The sequence below is a fragment of the Hemicordylus capensis genome, chromosome 4 (assembly GCF_027244095.1).
Source record: "Hemicordylus capensis ecotype Gifberg chromosome 4, rHemCap1.1.pri, whole genome shotgun sequence".
Taxonomy (NCBI): domain Eukaryota; kingdom Metazoa; phylum Chordata; class Lepidosauria; order Squamata; family Cordylidae; genus Hemicordylus; species Hemicordylus capensis.
Genome location: NC_069660.1, coordinates 104,390,395 through 104,411,007, shown reverse-complemented (window position 1 = coordinate 104,411,007; position 20,613 = coordinate 104,390,395). Strand labels below are relative to the sequence as shown.

At 42.2% G+C, this 20,613-nt stretch overlaps 1 protein-coding gene across 8 annotated transcripts in view; it reads right to left on the bottom strand.

Annotated features, from left to right (window-relative positions):
* LEPR (leptin receptor) overlaps positions 1–20,613 on the bottom strand; it is a 122,497-nt gene that overhangs the window by 2,926 nt on the left and 98,958 nt on the right. For all 8 annotated transcript variants that reach the window (XM_053250541.1, XM_053250545.1, XM_053250549.1 and 5 more), the window contains 9 exons: positions 19,342–19,541; positions 9,645–9,793; positions 9,203–9,362; positions 9,019–9,101; positions 7,873–8,089; positions 6,030–6,212; positions 2,766–2,861; positions 2,132–2,234; positions 257–332 (listed from right to left, as the gene is read on the bottom strand). In XM_053250541.1, coding sequence (XP_053106516.1) covers positions 257–332; positions 2,132–2,234; positions 2,766–2,861; positions 6,030–6,212; positions 7,873–8,089; positions 9,019–9,101; positions 9,203–9,362; positions 9,645–9,793; positions 19,342–19,541 — 1,267 coding nt within the window. The remainder of the gene's footprint in view (positions 1–256; positions 333–2,131; positions 2,235–2,765; positions 2,862–6,029; positions 6,213–7,872; positions 8,090–9,018; positions 9,102–9,202; positions 9,363–9,644; positions 9,794–19,341; positions 19,542–20,613) is intronic.

Here is a 20,613-nt window from a genome sequence, read left to right as displayed (position 1 = left end):
AACACAGCCCGCCTCTCCCCTAGCTACGCCCCTATTATCACCAAAGTAACACGTAGAATTTTGTTTCTAGGCTATGGTACCATTGCCCTGGCAAATTAAAAGTATTTGCATCTAAGTCTCAGCTCCAACTCAAAGTTTCAGTTCTTTTTAGTTATTAAGTTTTTTTCTGTTAGTAAATGAATTATTTTTGAAACTGACTAAAGACCTAAAATACTGACATACATAAAAGCAAATTCATCAAAATAGGAGACCATACCTTTTGGAAATTAACTCCTTGTGCCCAGGAGCAATTCTTGGGGTTCGGAACATCATCCCAGAAAAAATTCTTCACTCTGAAATATTCAGATAGAGTGTTGATTTGGCACAGAAGGTACATATAGGATATAATTGCTTCTTACTGTGAAGACATATTTCATGAACAGCAAATTATTTTTTAAACGTGACAGGACAAGTTTGAGATAAGCTTCAGCAAATCTGAAATCAACTGTACATAGCTGCATATTGTATATTTATATCCCTCTCTTCCTCTGAGGAGCCCAGAGCAGTGTACACAGTTATTATATTTATCCTCACAACAACCCTGTGAAGTAGGTCAGGCTGAGAAATAAGTGACTGTCCCAGAGTCACTCAGTGACTTTCATGGCTGAACAGGGATTTGAACTTAGGTCTCCCTTGGCCTAGTCCCACACTCTAACTGCTACTCCACACTGTAGAGTCCACAGCCCCATTTTACATCCCCCCCCCACACACACACACTCACACCTTTCTGAAGATCGGAGAAAGGGTTCAAAAGGGGCAAGGGGAGGAAGCCTTGAAACAATTACCTCACCCACAAACGATCCTCTCTCCCTCCCTGGGCGGATTGCTCTCCCTGGGCGGCATGCTCACCCAGACGATGGCCAGCTCCTGCCAGCAGCAGGGGTTTTCTGGGTCTTTGGAGGCCCTGGAACTTCCATAATGTACCATGCAAGTGTGCAGTACATTATGGGGAGCCTCCTGACGCTGGTCAGGAGGCTACTTGTGTGTAGGTACTGTGTGGAGCTGCGTGGCACCAACACGCAATCCATTAGCCTGGGTTTGGGGTGTGCTTGCATCCTAACATCCTGGCTAACAACTGGGTCACTGAACATGGTTTGCCGACGTGCTGCCGCTGGGAGCCACATGGCTCCCAGAGGTTCACTGGCACAGGCAAAACCAGCCTGGGCTTTCCTAGCCCAGTTTTGCTTGCACATGTGAATAGCCACACACACGTATCTGTGTAGGTTAATGATTGAACTCTTTCTATTACAGCATATATCTACTTCTCCTGTGTAGGATTTCCTTGGAAATCCTTTATAGAAGACTGATTTTTATCTGGAACTTCTCTCATAATGCTTATGTTCAGGGGCGTAGCTATAATTGAGCAAAAGGGTTCAAAGAACACGGGCCCCCAGCTCCTAAGGGCCCTCCAGCTCCATCCCTCCCTATTTTCTTCATTATCTCCCTCACTCTGGGGGGCCGCCAGAGAGACGGATGAACACAGGCCCCTTCTCCCCTAGCTACGCCCCTGTTTATGTTAGTCTGTTGTATTTAGGATTTGGATTGAAACAGGCCTTCTCAATCTTAGTTAGTGGGTTTTTTGTGTTAAGGGGGGTCCAGACCTTCACAAAGGGAATCAATGGCACTCCATGTACCTCTGATGCATATAAACCAGTCAGAAAATACATCTTCAGCATACAGGCAATCCAGGCCTGCCAATTTTCTTTGGATCCAGAAGTCATCCCAAGAATTGAGGAGCCAGACAATAGAAACTTGACAAAACTACTGGATGATAGACATGTGGAGCAGGAGCATAAATAGGCTTTTCTTTAACCCTTTACATACTGAAACAGGGTTGGGCCCAATAAATATTTTTAATGAATAAATTCTACCACTGAATATCCTAGTCTAGGCACCAAGATAAAATTTATAGGTGCTATGTTTCTTGGTGCCTGGAATTGGTCAATCCCAGCAATAATCCTGAATATATTTCAACTCGAATATATATTTGAATATATTTCAACTCAACTGAATATATTTCAACTCAACTAAATGCTTATTCAGTTGTAAGCAGATTAAAAAAACCACAAAAAACCCTATAGTAAATCTTTACCTTTGGTGCAAAAGCAACAGAGCTCCAAACAGTAAAATTGAGCATGAAATAATTAGAAGTAAAATCACATAGAAGTTCAGATCATTCTGTTTTTCAGTCCCACCTGAAAAAAAACAATCAACAGCTTAAAATAAGTATCAACAGCACCGCAAAAATACAGGCCTAAGAGAATCTAAGTAATCTTTAGCACATTTTCTGAGTGATATGGGCCTTATTTGCAAATGTAAGAATAGAATTACAACCTTGTTCATTTTTCTTTCTTCAAGGTTAAACTGCCTGAACTTCATCAATTTCCCCCAAAAAACTTAAATAAAACTTGGGTATACTGTAGACACAGTACAATTTTTGTTTGTTTGATAACCTAGATCCTTGAGAACCTAAAGCTCGATCCTATGTACATTTAATTGGAATCAAGTATCACTACGTTCAGCAGACTTGTTCTGAAGGAAGTGTGAATAGCAATACAGACTTAGTCAAGATTCTAGTTCTACATACAATCTCTGTTTCTTAATCAATATCTATTCACATTTATATGTTTCCAATTCTAGACTAAATACATTTTTCTCATTAAAAGCTGGAGCAAGAAATCCTAACTGAAGGGGAAAAAATAGACAAAATGTCCAGAGTTGGTCACCTGCAGATAATCCATCTGCCATTGTGGGCTTCATCACTCCTTCAGAAGTTATTGGGTACAAACTAAATCTGTATTTTTCAATGAGAATGAAGTTATCTGGAAGGGAAAAATAGACCACATTTATAATGTTTATGCACTGGCTTCTAGATCTTTGAATAATTTCCTAAAGCCTATTTAACATCACAATGGGCCAATTTGGGAAATACTATCTGACCAGCACCAATCCAGATGATTATGGTGGGTACACCATGAGTGCACACAGAGGCGCTCTTAGCCATGGACCTTGGAGATCTGGTCCATGGCCTTCTGGGGGAGGCTCCCCAGAGCCCTGCTGCTAGTGGAGGTGGGATGGGGCGCAACTGCAGCAAGAGCGGGGGACATGGACAACCCCCCTTTTACATTAAAAAATGCTGCTGCATGGTGGCAGAGGTACTTGTGAAGGGCGGGCAAGGAGAAGAGAGCTCCCCTTTACCTAAAGATTGTCCTTGACCCTGGGAGGGTGAGATGGGATACAGGGATGGCAGCTGCAGGGAGGGTGGGGGGGTGAGAGTTCTCCCTTCTACTGGGATGGGGAGTGGCGAACTCCTTCCAGCTCTCCTCCCTTGTTCCAAGTGACTGCACGAGCCTCTTTGTTGTACAGCTTGTTTCCGGCCTTCCTCCACGTGGATGAAGCAGACAGGCAAGAGGCCTGTGCAGTCACTTGAGAGGAGGATATGGAAGGAGCTCGCCGCCTCTTGTCCCGGTAAAAGGGGGAACTCTTGCCTCATCACCCCTCACCCTCCCTGCAGCCACCATCACTGCTGTACACTATCCCACCCTCCCTGGGTCAAGAAAAATATTGAGGTAAAGGGGAGCTCTCCCCTCTGTAAGTACTGCTTTTTAAACTTAAAAGCAGGGACTTTCTTGTTGCCCCCAGCCTCCAGAGCCCTTCAGAGGTTCAGTGCACTCCAGAGCCTCCAGAGCCCTTCAGGTCCAGGTTGATTTGGGACCTAGGTGCACCACTGAGTGTGCATATCTTCCTTCTTCTTGTTATGCCATTGTGTTAGTGTGTTAGTGTGTGTGTGTGTGTGTGTGTGTGTGAGGACCAGTTTTCTTCAAACTGCCCCTCCATGTGCAACTGAAATACTACTTTAAAACAGAACCGAAACTGCACATGGAGGGGCATTTTGGACAACTCTGCTACCTATGTTTGGGCAAATGGCCCCCATTGCACCAGAAGGGGGGCATTACATGTGTGCTCAGTGTTCTCAAGTACCTATGGAGCAGGTTGATCATCTGAACTAGCCCAATACATAGTTTACTTATGCCAGCAAAATTTGTTTATCTGGGCCTCAAATATAAGTTTTGAGGGCTTGTAATGCTTACCTCAAAGAACAGATGAACATTATGAGCCCCAAGTTCTTCTTAATAAAAGCATACGTCCCTCACTCCTACTCACCAAACTGCCCAAATCCCCTTCTATGTAAACCCCACTTACTAGGTGGGGCAGCAGCAGCTCTCGTTGCAGGGAGAGGGAACAGGGGAGGCATAAATGTCCTAAGGGACCTTTAATCTTAGCACATTGCTACACAGTGCACCAAGCACCAGTAAGGTGAGGGATGGAGAGATCTCTCTACACCAAAGCACAATTATTCCAGTCACAGCCAGAAAGTTAGCTTAAAGGAAATAGGAGAGAATGTTTGGGAGTCTGGAGGCCTGTGTAAGAAGAATGGAGCTTGTGGCTTACAAATTAAGCTTTGGTTTAGAAATAAACCAAGCTTCTTTCTCAGTTCTGGGGGCTGTAGCTTGGCTAATTTCTGGGGGATTGTTAACCCATCACTAAAATGTTTGCACTTTACATCTCTGGAAGATTACCACATTCTCAAGTTTTATTATCTTAATGGTCACAGTCACCCAAGAACAGCCTCTTGAAATCTCAGACAATAAATAAACAGTGATGATAAATAATGATACTTTCCAACCTCACATCTCCCAGAGAGATTACTCAACATTTTTCCCCTGTCAGATTTGTCTTAAGAAGAACCACTCAACTCTTCTTCTGTCAGCTTTGTCTTAAGAGGGATCATCTACAATAACTCTAAACAATGAGCTAGGGATCTCAATTTCACACTTTTATTAAATACTTTTATTAAAATTATGGAATAAAACAAAGATTGGAGCTAGCTTTAAAATTTTTAAACACATGAAAGAATAGATATCCACACAAGTATTAACAAGTACCTAGAGTTCGGCCTCTTCAAAAGGAAGGCAACTATTACTTCCATTCATTTCCAATGACAGAACCTACATTAACTAATAATAATATTTTTGTTCAATAGTATAAGTATATATAAGTATATGTTCAATATGTAAATATATTTGATTTCAGAGGCGCTCTTACCCCCCTGGACTTCGGGGCCAAAGTCCAGGGCCTCCACACCACCCCAATCCTCTTTAGTCTGTCCTGGGTGGTGTGGTTGCTGAGCCATCCCAGGCGGCTGAGTGCAATTGTGACCTGCAATGGGTGTTTTAGAGAGGGGGGGAGTGGCCGGGGAAAGAAGTATGTGGGTTGGGAATATGTAAATTGCATTTTGAAATGTTTCTGCTAATGCATATATTTGCATAAATATACCTGTTTTATATTCTTACATTCTTGTGAGTTCAGTTGCTGTTTGTGCCCTCAAGAACCCAGGTGTTAAAAACACCGCTCATCTCTCTCCCTCTCTCTCTCTGTAGGGGAATGATGATTAACTTGGTGGTGGGGAGGTGAACATACCAAAGGCCTTTAGGTCCAGACTCCAAAATTACTGAAGTGCACCTCTGTTTGATTTAAGAAGAAAAATGTAGGTTCCAAATACAAGACAACTGTGCTGTTCTGCTGGAGAGGGTCTTACAAGCATGAAGTAATAAAAGAGGGAAAATGAGGATGGATAATTAGGGATTCATAAATCTACCATCTAGTGCAGGGACAGGCAACCAGTATTCCACAATCACATAAAAGCCACAGTTCCCATCGTGGATTATTTTTGGAATCTGGGAATAAGAATTTTAGTCCTCATAGTTTTGTAACAAATATTTATGAGTTTTCAACATACCACTAACTCTTTCAAAGTCCTTGTCCTCTCATCCTTCAGCACAGCATTCTCTATGCTTTTACCTCAGTACTTATTTCAGTTATGTCAAGTGCTTAGCAGTGATTGTTTTTTATTACTGCATTATCTAGTACTGTTGTGACACATCAGAACACAAGAGATCCAGAAGTACATGCTTGAAATGAAAACTCACCATAAATATGATATTTCTTCACATTTGGAGGAACCATTATCCATTTAAATTCTTCTTCTCCATTTAGGTTTTCCCATTCGATTACAAAAGATGTAATAATATATATCACAGGTGAAAGTGTCCAGGACACTATTACACAACTGCTGTTTACTGGGTAGGCGCTGAGAGACTCCACAATGTTTACTGACAAACAGTAAAAGGAATAAACAAAAAGCTGATCATTATACATATATTATAACTCCTCCTGTATTCTACCAAGACAACCACAGGGCTCTGTGGTCACCAGGAGTCAAAACCGACTCGACGGCACACTTTACTTTTACTTAATCTCTTATAGGCAGGAAGAGAACTCAACAGACAGAAGAATGACTGCATTAGGTTTCAGTAATTTTTGTTTTAATTTGTGGCTTAGAGAAGAGGTGGAGAGAAACTAGCTCAGGATCTACTGGTAGATCTCTGGGTGATTTGCAATAGATTGGCAAGGGTTTCTGATTACCAACCGTTTAAAAATTGCAAGTAAAACTGAAAGCTTCTTTTTAAAAAAACCTTTTTTGTGGTAATTGCTTGTCTTAGTCTCAGTGTAAACATGGGCAATAGTTGGTTGGCTTTGACAGGTCTTTTGTCCAGCTCTGCTGACCAGTTGTATATTGAATCCCTGAACTCTAGTAACTCAAATGTAGATTTGTACTTGCATATGCAGGTTATCCAATATATGGCTTATAAGGTGCCGTGGGTAATTGGTTCTGCCTAAATCCACCATTCTGCATCTGGCTCCACTTTCTTTAGTCACCATTTTGCATTTGACTCTGATTAGTCAACCTGTGGTTCTAATTAAAAAATTAAGTAGATTCTGCAAGCTTGAAGTCTGCTCACCTTGACTTAAAGGTTTGGTAAAACTCAGGGATTGAAATAAATCACATTTCTGATACAAATTATAAATACTTCCTAAGGGCTAGTCAGTTAACTATATGTCAGTATAAGAAATTTCAACTTCAGTGGAGCTTTTCCGCTTTATTCCACTTCAAGACCCCATGTGGTTCAAATGAATTCTTTTTGTGGACTAAGGTCCCACCCCCACCCCATTTCATACTACTTTTCTTCCTGTCAGCAGTTTCTTATGAAGATCTTTTAAAACCTGACTAGATTTTAACATTAGGTATTGTGTGTGATGGGTTCATTTCTAAATCTTTTCCAGTTAATTTGGGAATGTTTGGTACAGTTGACTAAAATGTATGTTAAACTGTCAGCAACCTGTAGCACAGCATTTATGGCCCAGGGCCCACTTCATCAATAGAAGTGTAAACAGGTATATATGGGAACAGAGGGGGGGGAAATTGAACATAGTAATCAAATGGCTGGAAGATGCAACGGGTCTAGTCTTGTAACAAGCTTAAAAGTATACAAAATAAGCATGGTGATAATTAACAATAGCAGTAATTGCTAATAACATTCTCCTGCTTGTAAGGCTATTAGAATCAGTGGTATTTGATTCCATTTTCTCTGGCCTGAAGAAAGACCAATAATTTATGTCACATTACAGAGCTAATTAACTTAGTCTTCCACTGAAATAAACTGAATTCACTTCCAAGTGAATGAGTAAGGATCAGGGTCTAAAACCAGGATTTCTTAACCTTGGGTCCCCAGATGTTAACAATATCCCTGGTCTAAACCAACAACATAACTGTTGTTGTAAAATAAGGACATCATTTGCCTCATTAGTAAAATAGCCATTTATAAACACTGGCGATTTATGAATAAACTACTTTTATTATAAACTAATATTCTGAGTTGCCAAATGTTAAAAATTTTCTGGAGCTATCCAAAATGATATTATTGCTCTTACCTGTGCTCATTTGTTGTGACAGAGTTAAAATAAAATTCACAGAGGAAGCTCCAACTGAGTTAACAGCTATAATCTTAATGGTGTGTACATCCTCTGTCCATGAAAATGTATAGGTAGTATCATTTTCTACATAGTCAGACCAAGTAATGTTTTCTGAAGTTGTATGATCTACCACATAGTCTAGAACACTGCATAAGGAAATATTCTTCATGAGTGGCTGTAAGAAAAATCAGCATATATTAGGCATTTCATTTTGGGTTGTAACTGATATATACACAGGCTAAAGTTCTTTTAATGTATACTGTTACTTCAAATTTTGTGTCACGGACTTCAAACTTCATTTGACAATACAATAATTTGACAACTTTCATTACTTTTTAATCATTCTACATATATCACCCAAGAAATTTTTAACCAGTCAGTTTGTTGGTTTTGTTACTTTAACAACAGTTAACTGTTGAGTGGGAAGGGGGAAATATAGATCAAAATCATGGGGGGGGGGGCATTTTGCTCTGTGCCATTTCCAAAAATTGCCAAAACACACATACACCAGCAGCTGCTATTTGCCTCCAAACCATCAATTTTCACTGCCTCCATAAGTACCCTTTGTTTTCAAAAAATGTGTCCCTGTATACGTGCTATACTGTTTGGCGAAGACTCTGGCTGAGTTAAGAACAGCCTCTCTCTCCACTGCATTCCGAGACTGCTGTTCTTAATGCATTGCTGCGCATGTAAAAGCCAGCCCCAGCAGTGTTGCACAAGAGTGTAATTGCGCAACTACTTGAAACAGTGTATGCACTTGTGCAATGTAACTTACATTTCCAGTGTTACATTTGTGCAACAGAACAGTGCAAGTATGTTGCACACATACTGTTTTAAATAGTTGTGCAACTGCACTGTTGCCCAACACCACCAGGGCCACTGTAGCACTAGCCATTGGTAACAGTGGCATTGAATTGCATATCACATTAGTCATTGTTTGCAAAAGTTCAAAACCAGAGAATCGTTTTACCAGCATTTTGAATTATATGTTTTTCAAAGTTAATCAAGTTCCATAACAGGCATATCATGAGATTCATACATTACAAAACTTCTTAATATATATTTCTAATAACTAATTTCTACTCCCTGACCCCATTCATTTACCTTCCAAAATACAGTAACATTTTTCTGGTTCCTTACAGGATCTTCATTAACAACTCTCCAAAATTCAGGACCTCTCAAAGGAACTGGGGAAAAAAATACATTTTAAGAACAGCTACAATTTACTTGTTTTACATTCATTCAGTTAAAACATCACTAGTCAAAAGACAAAGGGTAATACACTGACCTCTGATATCTTTAACCACTGTATAGGCTGGTCTACTCCAGTCACTCCAGTAGCCTACACCATCAATCACACTGCAGCGCACCTGAACAATATATACTGCACAGGGATCCTGCACCTCTATACTGACAGAGCTACCTGATACTGTAGCAACTTCAAGTGTCTGTAAAAAGAAAGATCAAAAAGCAAGAATGTTTAACCTTATAGCAAATGAAATTATTTTTCAGTAACACATGGGGATCTTAAATTGTGGACAGGCTATCTGCTATGAAATTAATGAAAAAAGCACATCACAGATGGTTCTTTTGCAAGATAATACAAACCAAATAAATAAAATTAATAGAATGTATTATGCACCATGAATTGACACATTGTGACTGACTAGCCACAGAACATCACTGAAAGTAGTCTAGTGATGCATGGGCTAATTTGGATTATACCATACCTCCCAAGTAATTTCTGTTCCATTGACAGCATACCGAATCTGAAACTGAAGATCATTCTTTGGAAGTTCTGGATTATTCCAGTTCAAATTCAGCAGCCCCACTTCCCCTGTGATTTCTGCTTTGACACTGGAGGGAGAAAACGGCTTCACTAGAAAGTTAAACAAAAGAGGTTTGACTGGCTTATTGACCCCAGTTGAATCCTACAGAATTGTGTGTCAATTCTTCCCTAGTCAAATTACAGCAGAGTATTATTTTATTTGTTACAACTGTATCCTCCACTTCCACCAAGAAGCTAGAGATCCTTGATAACTTGATGATATGAGAGCTGCAGTAGCTCCTTCCCATTTGCCAGAGTAACATTAGAAGCCTAAGTCCACATGGGATGTGTCCAGCCTGCAGCTCCTCCCAACCCCTTGGATAACACTGGAATAGCAGGAGCTACAGTGTGGGTTCCTCCCGTGTGGTCCTGGGCTTTTTGTGTACATTTGTGCAACAGAACTTACACCGTTCTGTTGCACAAATGTAATACTGGAAATGTAAGTTACATTGCACAAGTGCATACATTGTTTCAAGTAGTTGTGCAATTACACTCTTGTGCAACACCGCTGGGGCTGGCTTTTACTCTGTAACTCTGGCTTTTACTCTGTGTTACTCTGGTGAACAGAAAGGACTGCTGCTTTGGTGGATCTCATGCTGCCAATATAATGTAAGAACCTATTCCTTACCTTTCAACACTCCTATGAACTAGGTTAGACTGAAAAACACTGTTGGCCAGGGCCACTCAGTAAGACAGTTCACATGATTTTTAGTTGGATAGGACAAGCATACTACCCAGCTTTCAGAGCTGTGCACACTCCCAGTTTTCAATCATGTTTCCGCCTACCTCATTCAAATGCCAAGTACAAGTTGGGTACAACTGTGCCATGCTACCCAGCTCCTGACCCATGGACTATCACTCCTTCCTAGGTTTTTGCTAGCACAGAATTGAAATTGGGAGTGTGCACAGCTCCCAAAGCTGGATAGGATGCTTGTCTACCTGATTTGCGGTTGTGTGAAATGCCTTAAGAAGTAGAAATTCAAACCCTGGGATTTCCACGTTCAAGCCCACTCTTGCCACTACACCATAATGTTAGGGAAGAATTGTCACTAATCAGTTACCAAAATGTCATGCAAATCCAGTATCTATTATAAGTATTCCAACAATTATGATTTCCCCCCAATAAAATCTTGGTTACAATAGAAATGGTAGTCAGTTACAACAGAAACAGTAGCCAGACATATTGAAGAGTCTTGCTATTCTCCCATTGCCTCATATAGATGACTATCTACCAAGAATAGAGTTGAATACAACTTCAGTGAAATCAGAGCTATAAATGCTGATATGAAGTAAGATGAGAAATCCATACTCTCTAGGCCAAACAAAACATGAGGAGGACAGCTGTGTAAGTTTAATCATATGCCTGCCCCATTCTCTATAAAAGACAAGTTAAGGAACTGGTGTGTACATCCAAAAGTGTGTACAGGGGATGGGAGCTAAGCTCTTTCACACTCTCTGATCATACCCCTCTATGTTCAAGTACTTTTCTCACAGTCTGGTTCATATCTGGTACTGGAAACTGGCTTGGACAAAAGTGATGAAGAGGGACGTAAGGCAGGGAGAAGCCAAGGTTCATCTATCTATCTAATTCTCTAAGGCATACTCGTGGCTAATCCTGTGTATAGCCGCTCTTGCGAAAGTTCACAAGCAGAAGCACCTGATTGGGCAGTGGGGATTCCATATACAGATAGGGAGGAGAAGCCTGTGAGAGCAAAAGCACCATGGTGAATGGGCAGTGGGGATTACATATGCAGATAGGGAGGAGGAGCTTGTGATGGTTAAGGTCAGTTGGAATGCAACTTTTACTAGGAAGATGTTCTTGATTGTACAGAGGAATATATATATATATATATATATATATATATATATATATATATATATATATATATATATATAAAAGGATAGTGAGTAGGGGAAGAGAGAGGTCATGAGGGAGGGAGGACCCCTTCAGGAGAAGGAGGCTGCTATTGTGTGAATTAGATGAGGTAACAAGATCTGTTAACTCAGGAAGGAAGAGAGATGAGGAGAGGGGAGGGGAAGAAAGAAAGAAGGAAGGGCAAGGGATGGGCCTGAGCCTGTCAGCAACCTGAGGAGAACGAGTGTCCATGGCAGTGGCAAGGAAAGGCCCAGTCAACTACTGCTGCTGTTTGGGCTACTAAGACCGTTGGCAGAGGGAGGCAGGCAGGCAAGGGACGGGTCCAGGCTTGTCAGGGGTCTGAGGGCAACGAGCAGCTATGGCAGTGGCGGGAGCGAGGAAGGGCCTGGTCATCCACTGCTGGTGCTGCTCTTGTGGGGAGGAGCAGGAGCGGGGCTCGGGTGAGGAGATATCTGGGGATAGGGGACTGCAGCTTGGCCAATAGGTGCCAGCAATGCTGTAGCCGTGACCAAGAGGAGTGAGGGGGATGGAAGTAACCAGATGGAGGAGGAGCAGGAGGAGTGCGGCTCAGATGAGGGTGAAGAGATCTCTGAGGTGAGGGGGGCTGTGGCAGGGAGTGAGGGGAGTAATCAAGTACTAGCTTGATGCTCTGTACGGGTTAAGCTAGCTTATTATTGTTTCTTAAGCCACTTCTCCAGTCTGAAGAGTCTCCAAAGTGGCACACAACTTTAAAAGGATATTAGGTTGAGATCCCCTGCTCTTTTGCTGTTCATTAGACCCCACCCCATTCTGTGTATTATGTGAACAGGGTAGACACATGGATATTTTTATTTGTCAGATTTGTATATTGCTTTTCATTAAAAAAAAATAAAAAAAATCCCAAGGCAGTTTACAGTATCTTTAACACTATACAGATATATTACACACTTAAAACAATACGAATATTAACTTTTAATATTAAAAATGCTACACATCTATTAAAAACATATACACAATAAAACAAGGTAAATCTGGTCTTGGATGGGTTCACACTTCCTCTGAAAGATAAAATCTGCAGCTTGGAGGTATTTCTGGACCCGACGCTGTCCTTGGAAGCACAGATTGTGGCAGTGTGAAGAACTGCCTTTATCAGCTTTGACTGGTATGCCAGCCGCGACCCTATTTGAAGAAGTCAGAACTGACCTCAGTCACTCATGATTTGGTAACATCCAGTTTGGACTACTGCAATGCACTCTATGCGGGGCTGCCCTTGAAGTTGGTATGGAAGCTTCAGCTGGTCCAGAATATGGCTGCAAGGATGCTCGTAGACTCAAGTCACTTCATGAGGGTCACAACCATCCTGTGGCAGCCTCATTGATCACCGGTCTACTTCTGGGCTTGATTCAAGGTGCTGGTCTTGACCTTCAAACCTCTACATGGCTTGGGTCTGGGGTACCTGCCAAACCACATTCGCCCATATGAACCTGCCAGGACCCTTCACTCATTATCTCAGGCCGTGTTCATGGTCCCACCACTAACAGAGATCTGGGGACTAGAGAGAGGGCCTTTTTGGTTTTGGCCCTTTGGCTTTGGAACACCCTCCCCGAAGGGCTTTGCCATGTTTCCTCCTTCAGTGTTGTTTTTTTTAAAAACAACAATTGAAAACACATCTTTTAAAAGAGGCTTTTTAATATTTCATCTCTGTTTATATCTGGTAGGTTCTTGAGTTTTTATAGTTCTTAGGTTTTAGCTTCTAAAATAACTTTTAGCTTACAACTTTTTTAAAAAAAGTAATTTTAAATGTGGTTTTTATCCTGGTTTTGTTCAACTTAAATGTAGTTAACATTATTAGTCTTATTTTAAATTATATATTTTTATTAGCCTACTTTCCAGTAGGCTTATGAGATCACCCGGCATTCTGTGTGTGTCCCCCCGACCCCATCAACTTCTCAACACCTGGATCAATATGAACCAAATCGGGTACAGTTGTAGGGACACATAAGGACACTTAAACATTGTAGTTTGTGATGATGCCATCTACCCTGATCCAAGATGGCGGACAGGTATTTGGGGTCCAGGTTGTTCAGGGCTTTATAAGTCAGGTTAAAACCTTGAATTGGGCTCAGTGGTAAATTGGCAACCAGTGCATTTCCTTTAAGAACAGTGTGATGTGCATCTGGCTAGAAGTGCCTATCAGAAGTCTTGCTGCTGCATTCTGCACTAGTTGCAGCCTCTGAACCGTCTTCAGGGGCAGCCCCACATAAAGTGCATTACAGTAGTCCAGTCTGGAAGTTACCAGAGCATGGATCACTGTGGCCAGGCTATCTCTATCCAGAAAGCGCTGTAGCTGGCAGACAAGCCTAAGCTGAAAATAGGCACTCCTGTCCACCGCTGCCACCAGGGCCTCCAGAGACAAATCCAGGAGTACCCCCAAGCTACACACCTGTTCCTTCTGGGGTACTACCACCCCCTCAAGAGCAGGATATCTCCTCACTTCATGAACTCAAGAACCCCTGACATACAGCACCTCCGGCTTATCTGGATTCAGTTTCAATTTATTGGTCTACATCCAGCTCATTACCACCTCTAGGCAATGGTCAAGCACCTCTCCTGCCTCTCCTGACTGAGAGGAGACATGACAACTCTTTGATATCGACCCTGGAGATAGGAGCAAAACCACCACAATGCAGTGCCTCCAACCCGCAACTCCCAAAGCCTTTCCAAAAGGATACCATGGTCAAAAGCTGCTGAGAGAACAAGGAGAACCAGCAGGGTACGGTAGTACTGCCCCTCTCCCTCTCCCGATAAAGGTCATCAACCAGGGTGACCAAGGCCGTTTCGGTGCCGAGACCAGGCCTTGAAGCCAGACTGGGATGGATCCAAATAATCAGCCTTCTTCCAAGCATGCCTGTTGACAACAGGTTCACTACCAACCCTCCTACCAACAGATTCCCACTAACCTGCTCCATAGCAAAGACCAAGTCAAGGGTATGTCCCACTGTATGAGTTGGGCCAATAACATATTGGGACATCCCCATGGTTGCCATGGAAGTCATGAAAACCTGAGCTGACCCACTGAGGGTCATCTTGGCATGAATGTTGAAATCCCCCAGCACGACTGTGGCAGAGGCCTCCAACACCAAATCCGAGACTACCTCGGCCAGCTCAGCCAGGGAGGCTGCTGGACAATGGGGTGAACAGTACACCAGCAGCATCCCTTTTCTGTCCCTCTGACCCAACACTAGAAACAACCTTTCAAACCCGCTCACAGAGTGGTCGGTCGCCTGGCAAGAGAGATAGAAGTCCTATGGATCACAGCAACACCCCCTCCCTGCCCCACTGGTCTGGAACAGTGCTTCACTGAGTAACCCAGGGGGCAAAGTTGGGTGAGACAAGGCCCACCCAAATCCTCTGCCCATGTCTTGGTAATACACGCTAAATCCGCCCCCTCATCCCCAATCAAGTAATGGATGACAGATGTTTTATTCCGGACTGATCTTGCATTCAGCAGCAGCACCAGAGAAGCAGACTGGTTGACAGGACCCCCCAAAGTCTTCTGGCTGAGAGGCGGACCAGAAAGGGTGATAGCTTTAATACAGAATTCAAATGGCGGAACCATAAACCTATGAGGCGCAAGTGAGCTAACTTGTGAACCGCTTAACTGATTGGAATCAAATTTGCTACAGCTGTAGGGACACATAGTGGTGCCTCAACAGCAAAGATTGTGACAATGTCATCCACCCCAATTCAAGATGGCGAGCACATAAACGTTTGAAGTGCAAGTGCACTAACTTGAGGACTGTCATTTGAACCAAATTTGGAACAGCTGTAGTGAGTGACAAACAGGGACACCTCAATGGTATAGTTTGTAATGATCACACCCACTCTGATCCAAGATGGCAGACACATGAACATTTGTGGCACAAGAGATCTAACGTATGGACCTCAATTTCCACCAAATTTAGTCCAGATGCAGAGACAGTGAAAGGAAAGTTGTTAATGTTGTGAGCCGCCCCAAGCAGTAGTGTACTGGAGGAGTGGGGTATGTTTTAAACAAACAAACAAACAAACAAAACTATCCAGAGGTCCAGCAACACAGAATATAACACTCATCTAAAAGCTTGGGTAAAAAACATGTTTTTACTTGCTTTCTAAAAGCTGTCATGGAAACTGATGAGTGTATGTCAGCCGGGAGCGGATCCCAAAGCCTGGGGGCAATGACCAAAAAGCCCTGTCCTACATGCCTCCCTCACCGTCAGCACACAGAACAGAGCCCCCTCTAATGATCTTGTCAGGCAGTCAGAAACCCTTAGGAGCAGGACCTCCTCCTTAGTTTGGGCACCTAGGGCCCAAACTGCTAAGGGCATTAAAGTCAAAACTAGCACCATGAATTGAACTTGCAAACAAATTGGCAGCCATTGTAGGTCTTCAAAATGGGTATAATATTATCCCAGCAGGCAGTTCCGGATAAAATCCTAGCTGCCTCATTTTGCACTAGCAGCAGTTTCCAAATATTCTTCAAGGGCAGCCCCATGTAGAGCACTTTACAGTAATCTAGTAGTAATGTGACTAAGGTGTGGGTAACTATGGCCAGATCTGCTTTCTCAAGGAAGGGACACAGCTGTGTAAAGTGAAACTAGTCAAAGCTGTGCAAAGGCACGCCTGGCGACTACCTCTATCTGAGCATCTAAAAGCAGAGCTGGGTCCAACAGTACCCCTAAGCTGCACATTTGTGCTTTCAACCCTATCCAGAACTGGTCAAATCCCCTCATCCCGAATGGCTCTCCTACTTATCAGCAGCACCTCCATCTTGTCTGGACTCAATCTTAGTTTAATAGCAGGGGCATAGGGATAATGGAGCAATGGGGGACAGGCATCACTTGGCCACCAGGGTCTGGAGGGGACCACAAGAGAGTGTGAGGTAAGAACATGCCCTGCTGGACCAGGCCCAAGGCTTAACTAGTCCAGCATCCTATTTCATACAATGGCCTATCAAGTGCCTCTGAGAAGCCCACAAGAAAGAGGTGAGGGCATGCCCTCTCTCTTGCTGTTGATTCCATGCAACTGGTATTTAGAGGCATCTTGCTTCTGAGTCTGGAGGTGGCCTGTAGCCACCAGACTAGTAGCCATTGATAAACCTGTCCTCCATGAATTTATCTAAAGCCCTTTCAAAGTGCTCCTTGAACTACTGACAGGGAGCTCCTTTCTCTGCCTCTGGGAGAAAGGAGCTCCCAGTCAGCAATTCAACTAAATGCTGATGAGAAACTCCACAGGGACTGACTAGCCCTGACCCTAGGACTAGTCACATCTCCCCTGTGTCTGATGTCACATGTGGGGGTGTGGCTTGGGCACAAATGCTATGTACACAATTCAAAGATATAGGGGAGGGGAGCCCCTGGCAGGACTTCATCCTCTGGCTCCCTATGCCCCTGTTTACAAGCTCACATCCAGCCCATTACAAGCTCACATCCAACCTCTGGCTCCCAATTCAGGATATCCACTGCCTCCCTATGATCATGTGATATGGAGAGATAGAGCTGCGTGTCATCTGCATATTGCTGACAAGTCAGTCCAAACCCATGGATGACCTCTCCAAGTGATTTCGTGTAGATGTTAATAGGGGACAAAACCAAGCCATGTGGGACCCCACAGGCCAAAGGCAAGGAGCCGAGCTCAACTTTCTGGATCTTCCCCACAAGAAAGGACTGAAGACACTCCAAAGCAGTGCCTCCATTCCCACACTCAAGAGGCAGTCCAGAAGGATACCATGGTTGATGGTATCGAATTCCGCTGAGAGGTACAGCAGAACCAACAGAGATGGACTCCCTTGTCAAGTCCCCAGCATAGATCATCCACTAGGGCAACCAAGGCCATTACAGTCCTATACTCAGGACTGATATCAAATGCAGCTGTCCCTGTCACATCTAGTTTGGCCTTCAGGTACCCCTGCTAACTGAGCAAAGAGGCATCTTTAAAAGTGATGATTATCTTATATTTAGCAGGGGAGAGCAACTGGCCCTATCCATCACCAGCACAGCATCCCTCCAGTGGCTGTTGCTGGCGTCTACCTTATATTTCTTTTTAGACTGTGAGCCCTTTGGGGTCAGGGGACCATCTTATTTATGTATTACTTATTTTTCTATGTAAGCTGCTTTAAAATTTTGTTGAACAGCGGTATATAAATATTCGTAGTAGTACCACTACTAGTAGTAGATAATGCACTAAGGCAGATGGTAATCAATCTGTGGGAGACAGTTGCTAAATCAGTCCTTTAACAAGCAAACAAGGCTATGTGAGAATGTTCTTCAAACAATTGATACAGATCTTTTGAATCAGGGAACAACTGAGTGAAAGTTGAAAAAGTGGATATTTTTGCAGAAGGCTAACTTTTAGCATTAAGAATATTTCAGAATTATGAATAGCCTTTGTTTTCCAGCTGTATGTAATTCTGAAGTTCTACATGTCATCAGAAACATGGTATATTATTATAGTAAATTATATATAATCAAAATGAAGTGTGTGTGTATGTGTGAGAATTTAGTAAACCAATATAGAGCGTTCTTTAGAATTTTATATTGCACTCCCTATTTACATATCTTGTCTCTAATTAATTATATACTGTAACTAGTAAAAACAATAAGGAAATAGCAGGAAGTGGAGAGTTCCAAAAAAACCAACTTATTTTAAATGTCTGGTTATTGCATGCTGTGATGATTCCTAATCATTCCGCACATATTTAATTTTATTTCCATTTTATTAAAAGCTGCTATCACAGGCTGTCACACAAGCTTATTGTCACTGACTGAATAATTCAAGCACCCAAGGGAAAGAATCCTTTTGGCGAAAGGATACAAAAAATAAAAGATAAAGAATTGAGGAGGAAAGGCATAGAACTATTTATGCATGAAGGTAGCAAATGTACTTGTGTAAGATACAGACTGAAAATTAAAGACTGAATTATTACAGGAAGGGGAGGAGAGCTGGTCTTGTGGTAGCAAGCATGACTTGTCCCCATTCTGCCCTAGTTGCATATGAATGGGAGACTTGATGTGTGAGCACTGCAAGATATTCCCCTCAGGGGATGAAGCCGCTCTGGGAAGAACAGACGGTTTCAAGTTCCCTCCCTGGCTTCTCCAAGATAGGACAAGATTTATTTATTTTTTATAGCACAAGATTTTTTTAATTGAACCAACAAACTACCAAAGCATACAGTACGTTGCCAAGATAGGGCTGAGAGAGATTCCTGCCTGCAACCTTGGAGAAGCCGCTGCCAGTCTGTGAAGACAATACTGAGCTAGATAGACCAATGGTCTGACTCAGTATATGGCAGTTTCCTATGTTCCTATGACTTGCAATGAGAAAATATTGTAGGGAAGCTGAGATTCATTGTATTACACATATCTTGAAAGTGAAGGGCTAGAATTTATCAACATACCATTTAGAATATTATACTTTACAAGCTGCTCTTTCCTTAACGCCATTTCCCACAAGCCCCTATGAATTGGTTAGCATGCCCAAGTCCTTTGAGGAGAGCAAATTACTGTGCATTTGCAGGTGTTAAAGCACTAGCCTTGAAGAGGTTTTTCTCAGAAAACAAGGCATTTTGCATTATTTTTCTGAATTTTTCTTAAATATTTACATCTTTAAAAGTTATTGTGAATGCAACAAAGTCATTGAAAGATCTATGAAGTATAAATCTCAAAAATCAGGCAATGAAACATTATCACAAAATATTTTCACTCACCAACTTCTTTTGGTAGAATACACACTGGTTGAGATGTAAGTGTTCCCAATGTGTGTTTAACCTCTATCCACATTGTGTATCCAGACAGAAGATAAAAAGGCTGAAAGATGCACTCATAAGAATTATTCCTCTCAGAACTGCATTCTTTTATCTCCGAATGTGAAGTCATGCTAGGAGATTCTGAACAATACACATCACTCCTTAAAAGACATAAAGGCATTATTTTGAGTTTAGCAAATGAGAGTCTCTCAGTTCAGTTGTTAACTACAGAAGACTAATGATGTATACTTTTTAAAAAAATATATACAGATTTTCCCCAACTTCTGAATCGGATGATGACTCTATACTCACAGAGAACCCATGAAACCCTTCTGCTGACGATAACGTACCAAACAATCTGCCCAGTTCTCCTACTGAGGAGACCAAATCTTATAGAATACAAGGTTACAGAGATGGCCAAAGTGCTGGGCTTGGAACTTAAGTGCCCAGCCCAAGCAGTCAGTGACCCCATCTATGAATTCATGACTTCTACTTCTCACCCCACATCCCTTCCAATGCTTCTTGTGTTAGTCAATTCTGCTAAGTCAGCATGGGAGATTCCATCCACTTCAGTGTCTACTTCAAAGCGCTTAGAGAATTTTTACAGGTTACAGGAAAAAGTCTGTAAATTCTTGTTTAAACACCCTCCACCTAACTTATTGGTGGTGGACTGCACTATGGGCAATAAGTCCAGGTGTAAGCACTACACACTAATTGATAAAGGCAGGAAGCTGGATTCCATTGTTGGTCACAAAGTTTACTCCTCTTAGTTGCTACATAATATAAATAAATTTGCATTGTGTCCCATGTGTCTTCCTGATAGGTTCTTAAGGCTGTGCCTTCAACTACAAGGATCTAGGCACTACCCTTGTTATAATTCCACTGCCAATTTCCCCTTTTCATTCAGAATTTCTTCTTTAACAACTCCTTATCATTAATTGTCCTGCAACTGTAAAAACCTCGACCTGGTCTCTCAGGTGTCACTTTTTTTGCTCTCCTTAACAGTAAGCTATGCAGCCCAGTTAAAGCCACACTCACAGGTGCATGTAGGTAATTTTGGAGCCTGGACCTGAAGGCCTTTGGAGCGTCCCGCCCAAGTTTAGCATAATTCCCCTACACACACACAGTATTTTTAACATGTGGGTTTTTGAGAGTACAAACAGCAACGGAACTCACAGGAATGTAAGAATATAAAACTGGTATATTTATGCAAATATGCATTAGCAGAAATAT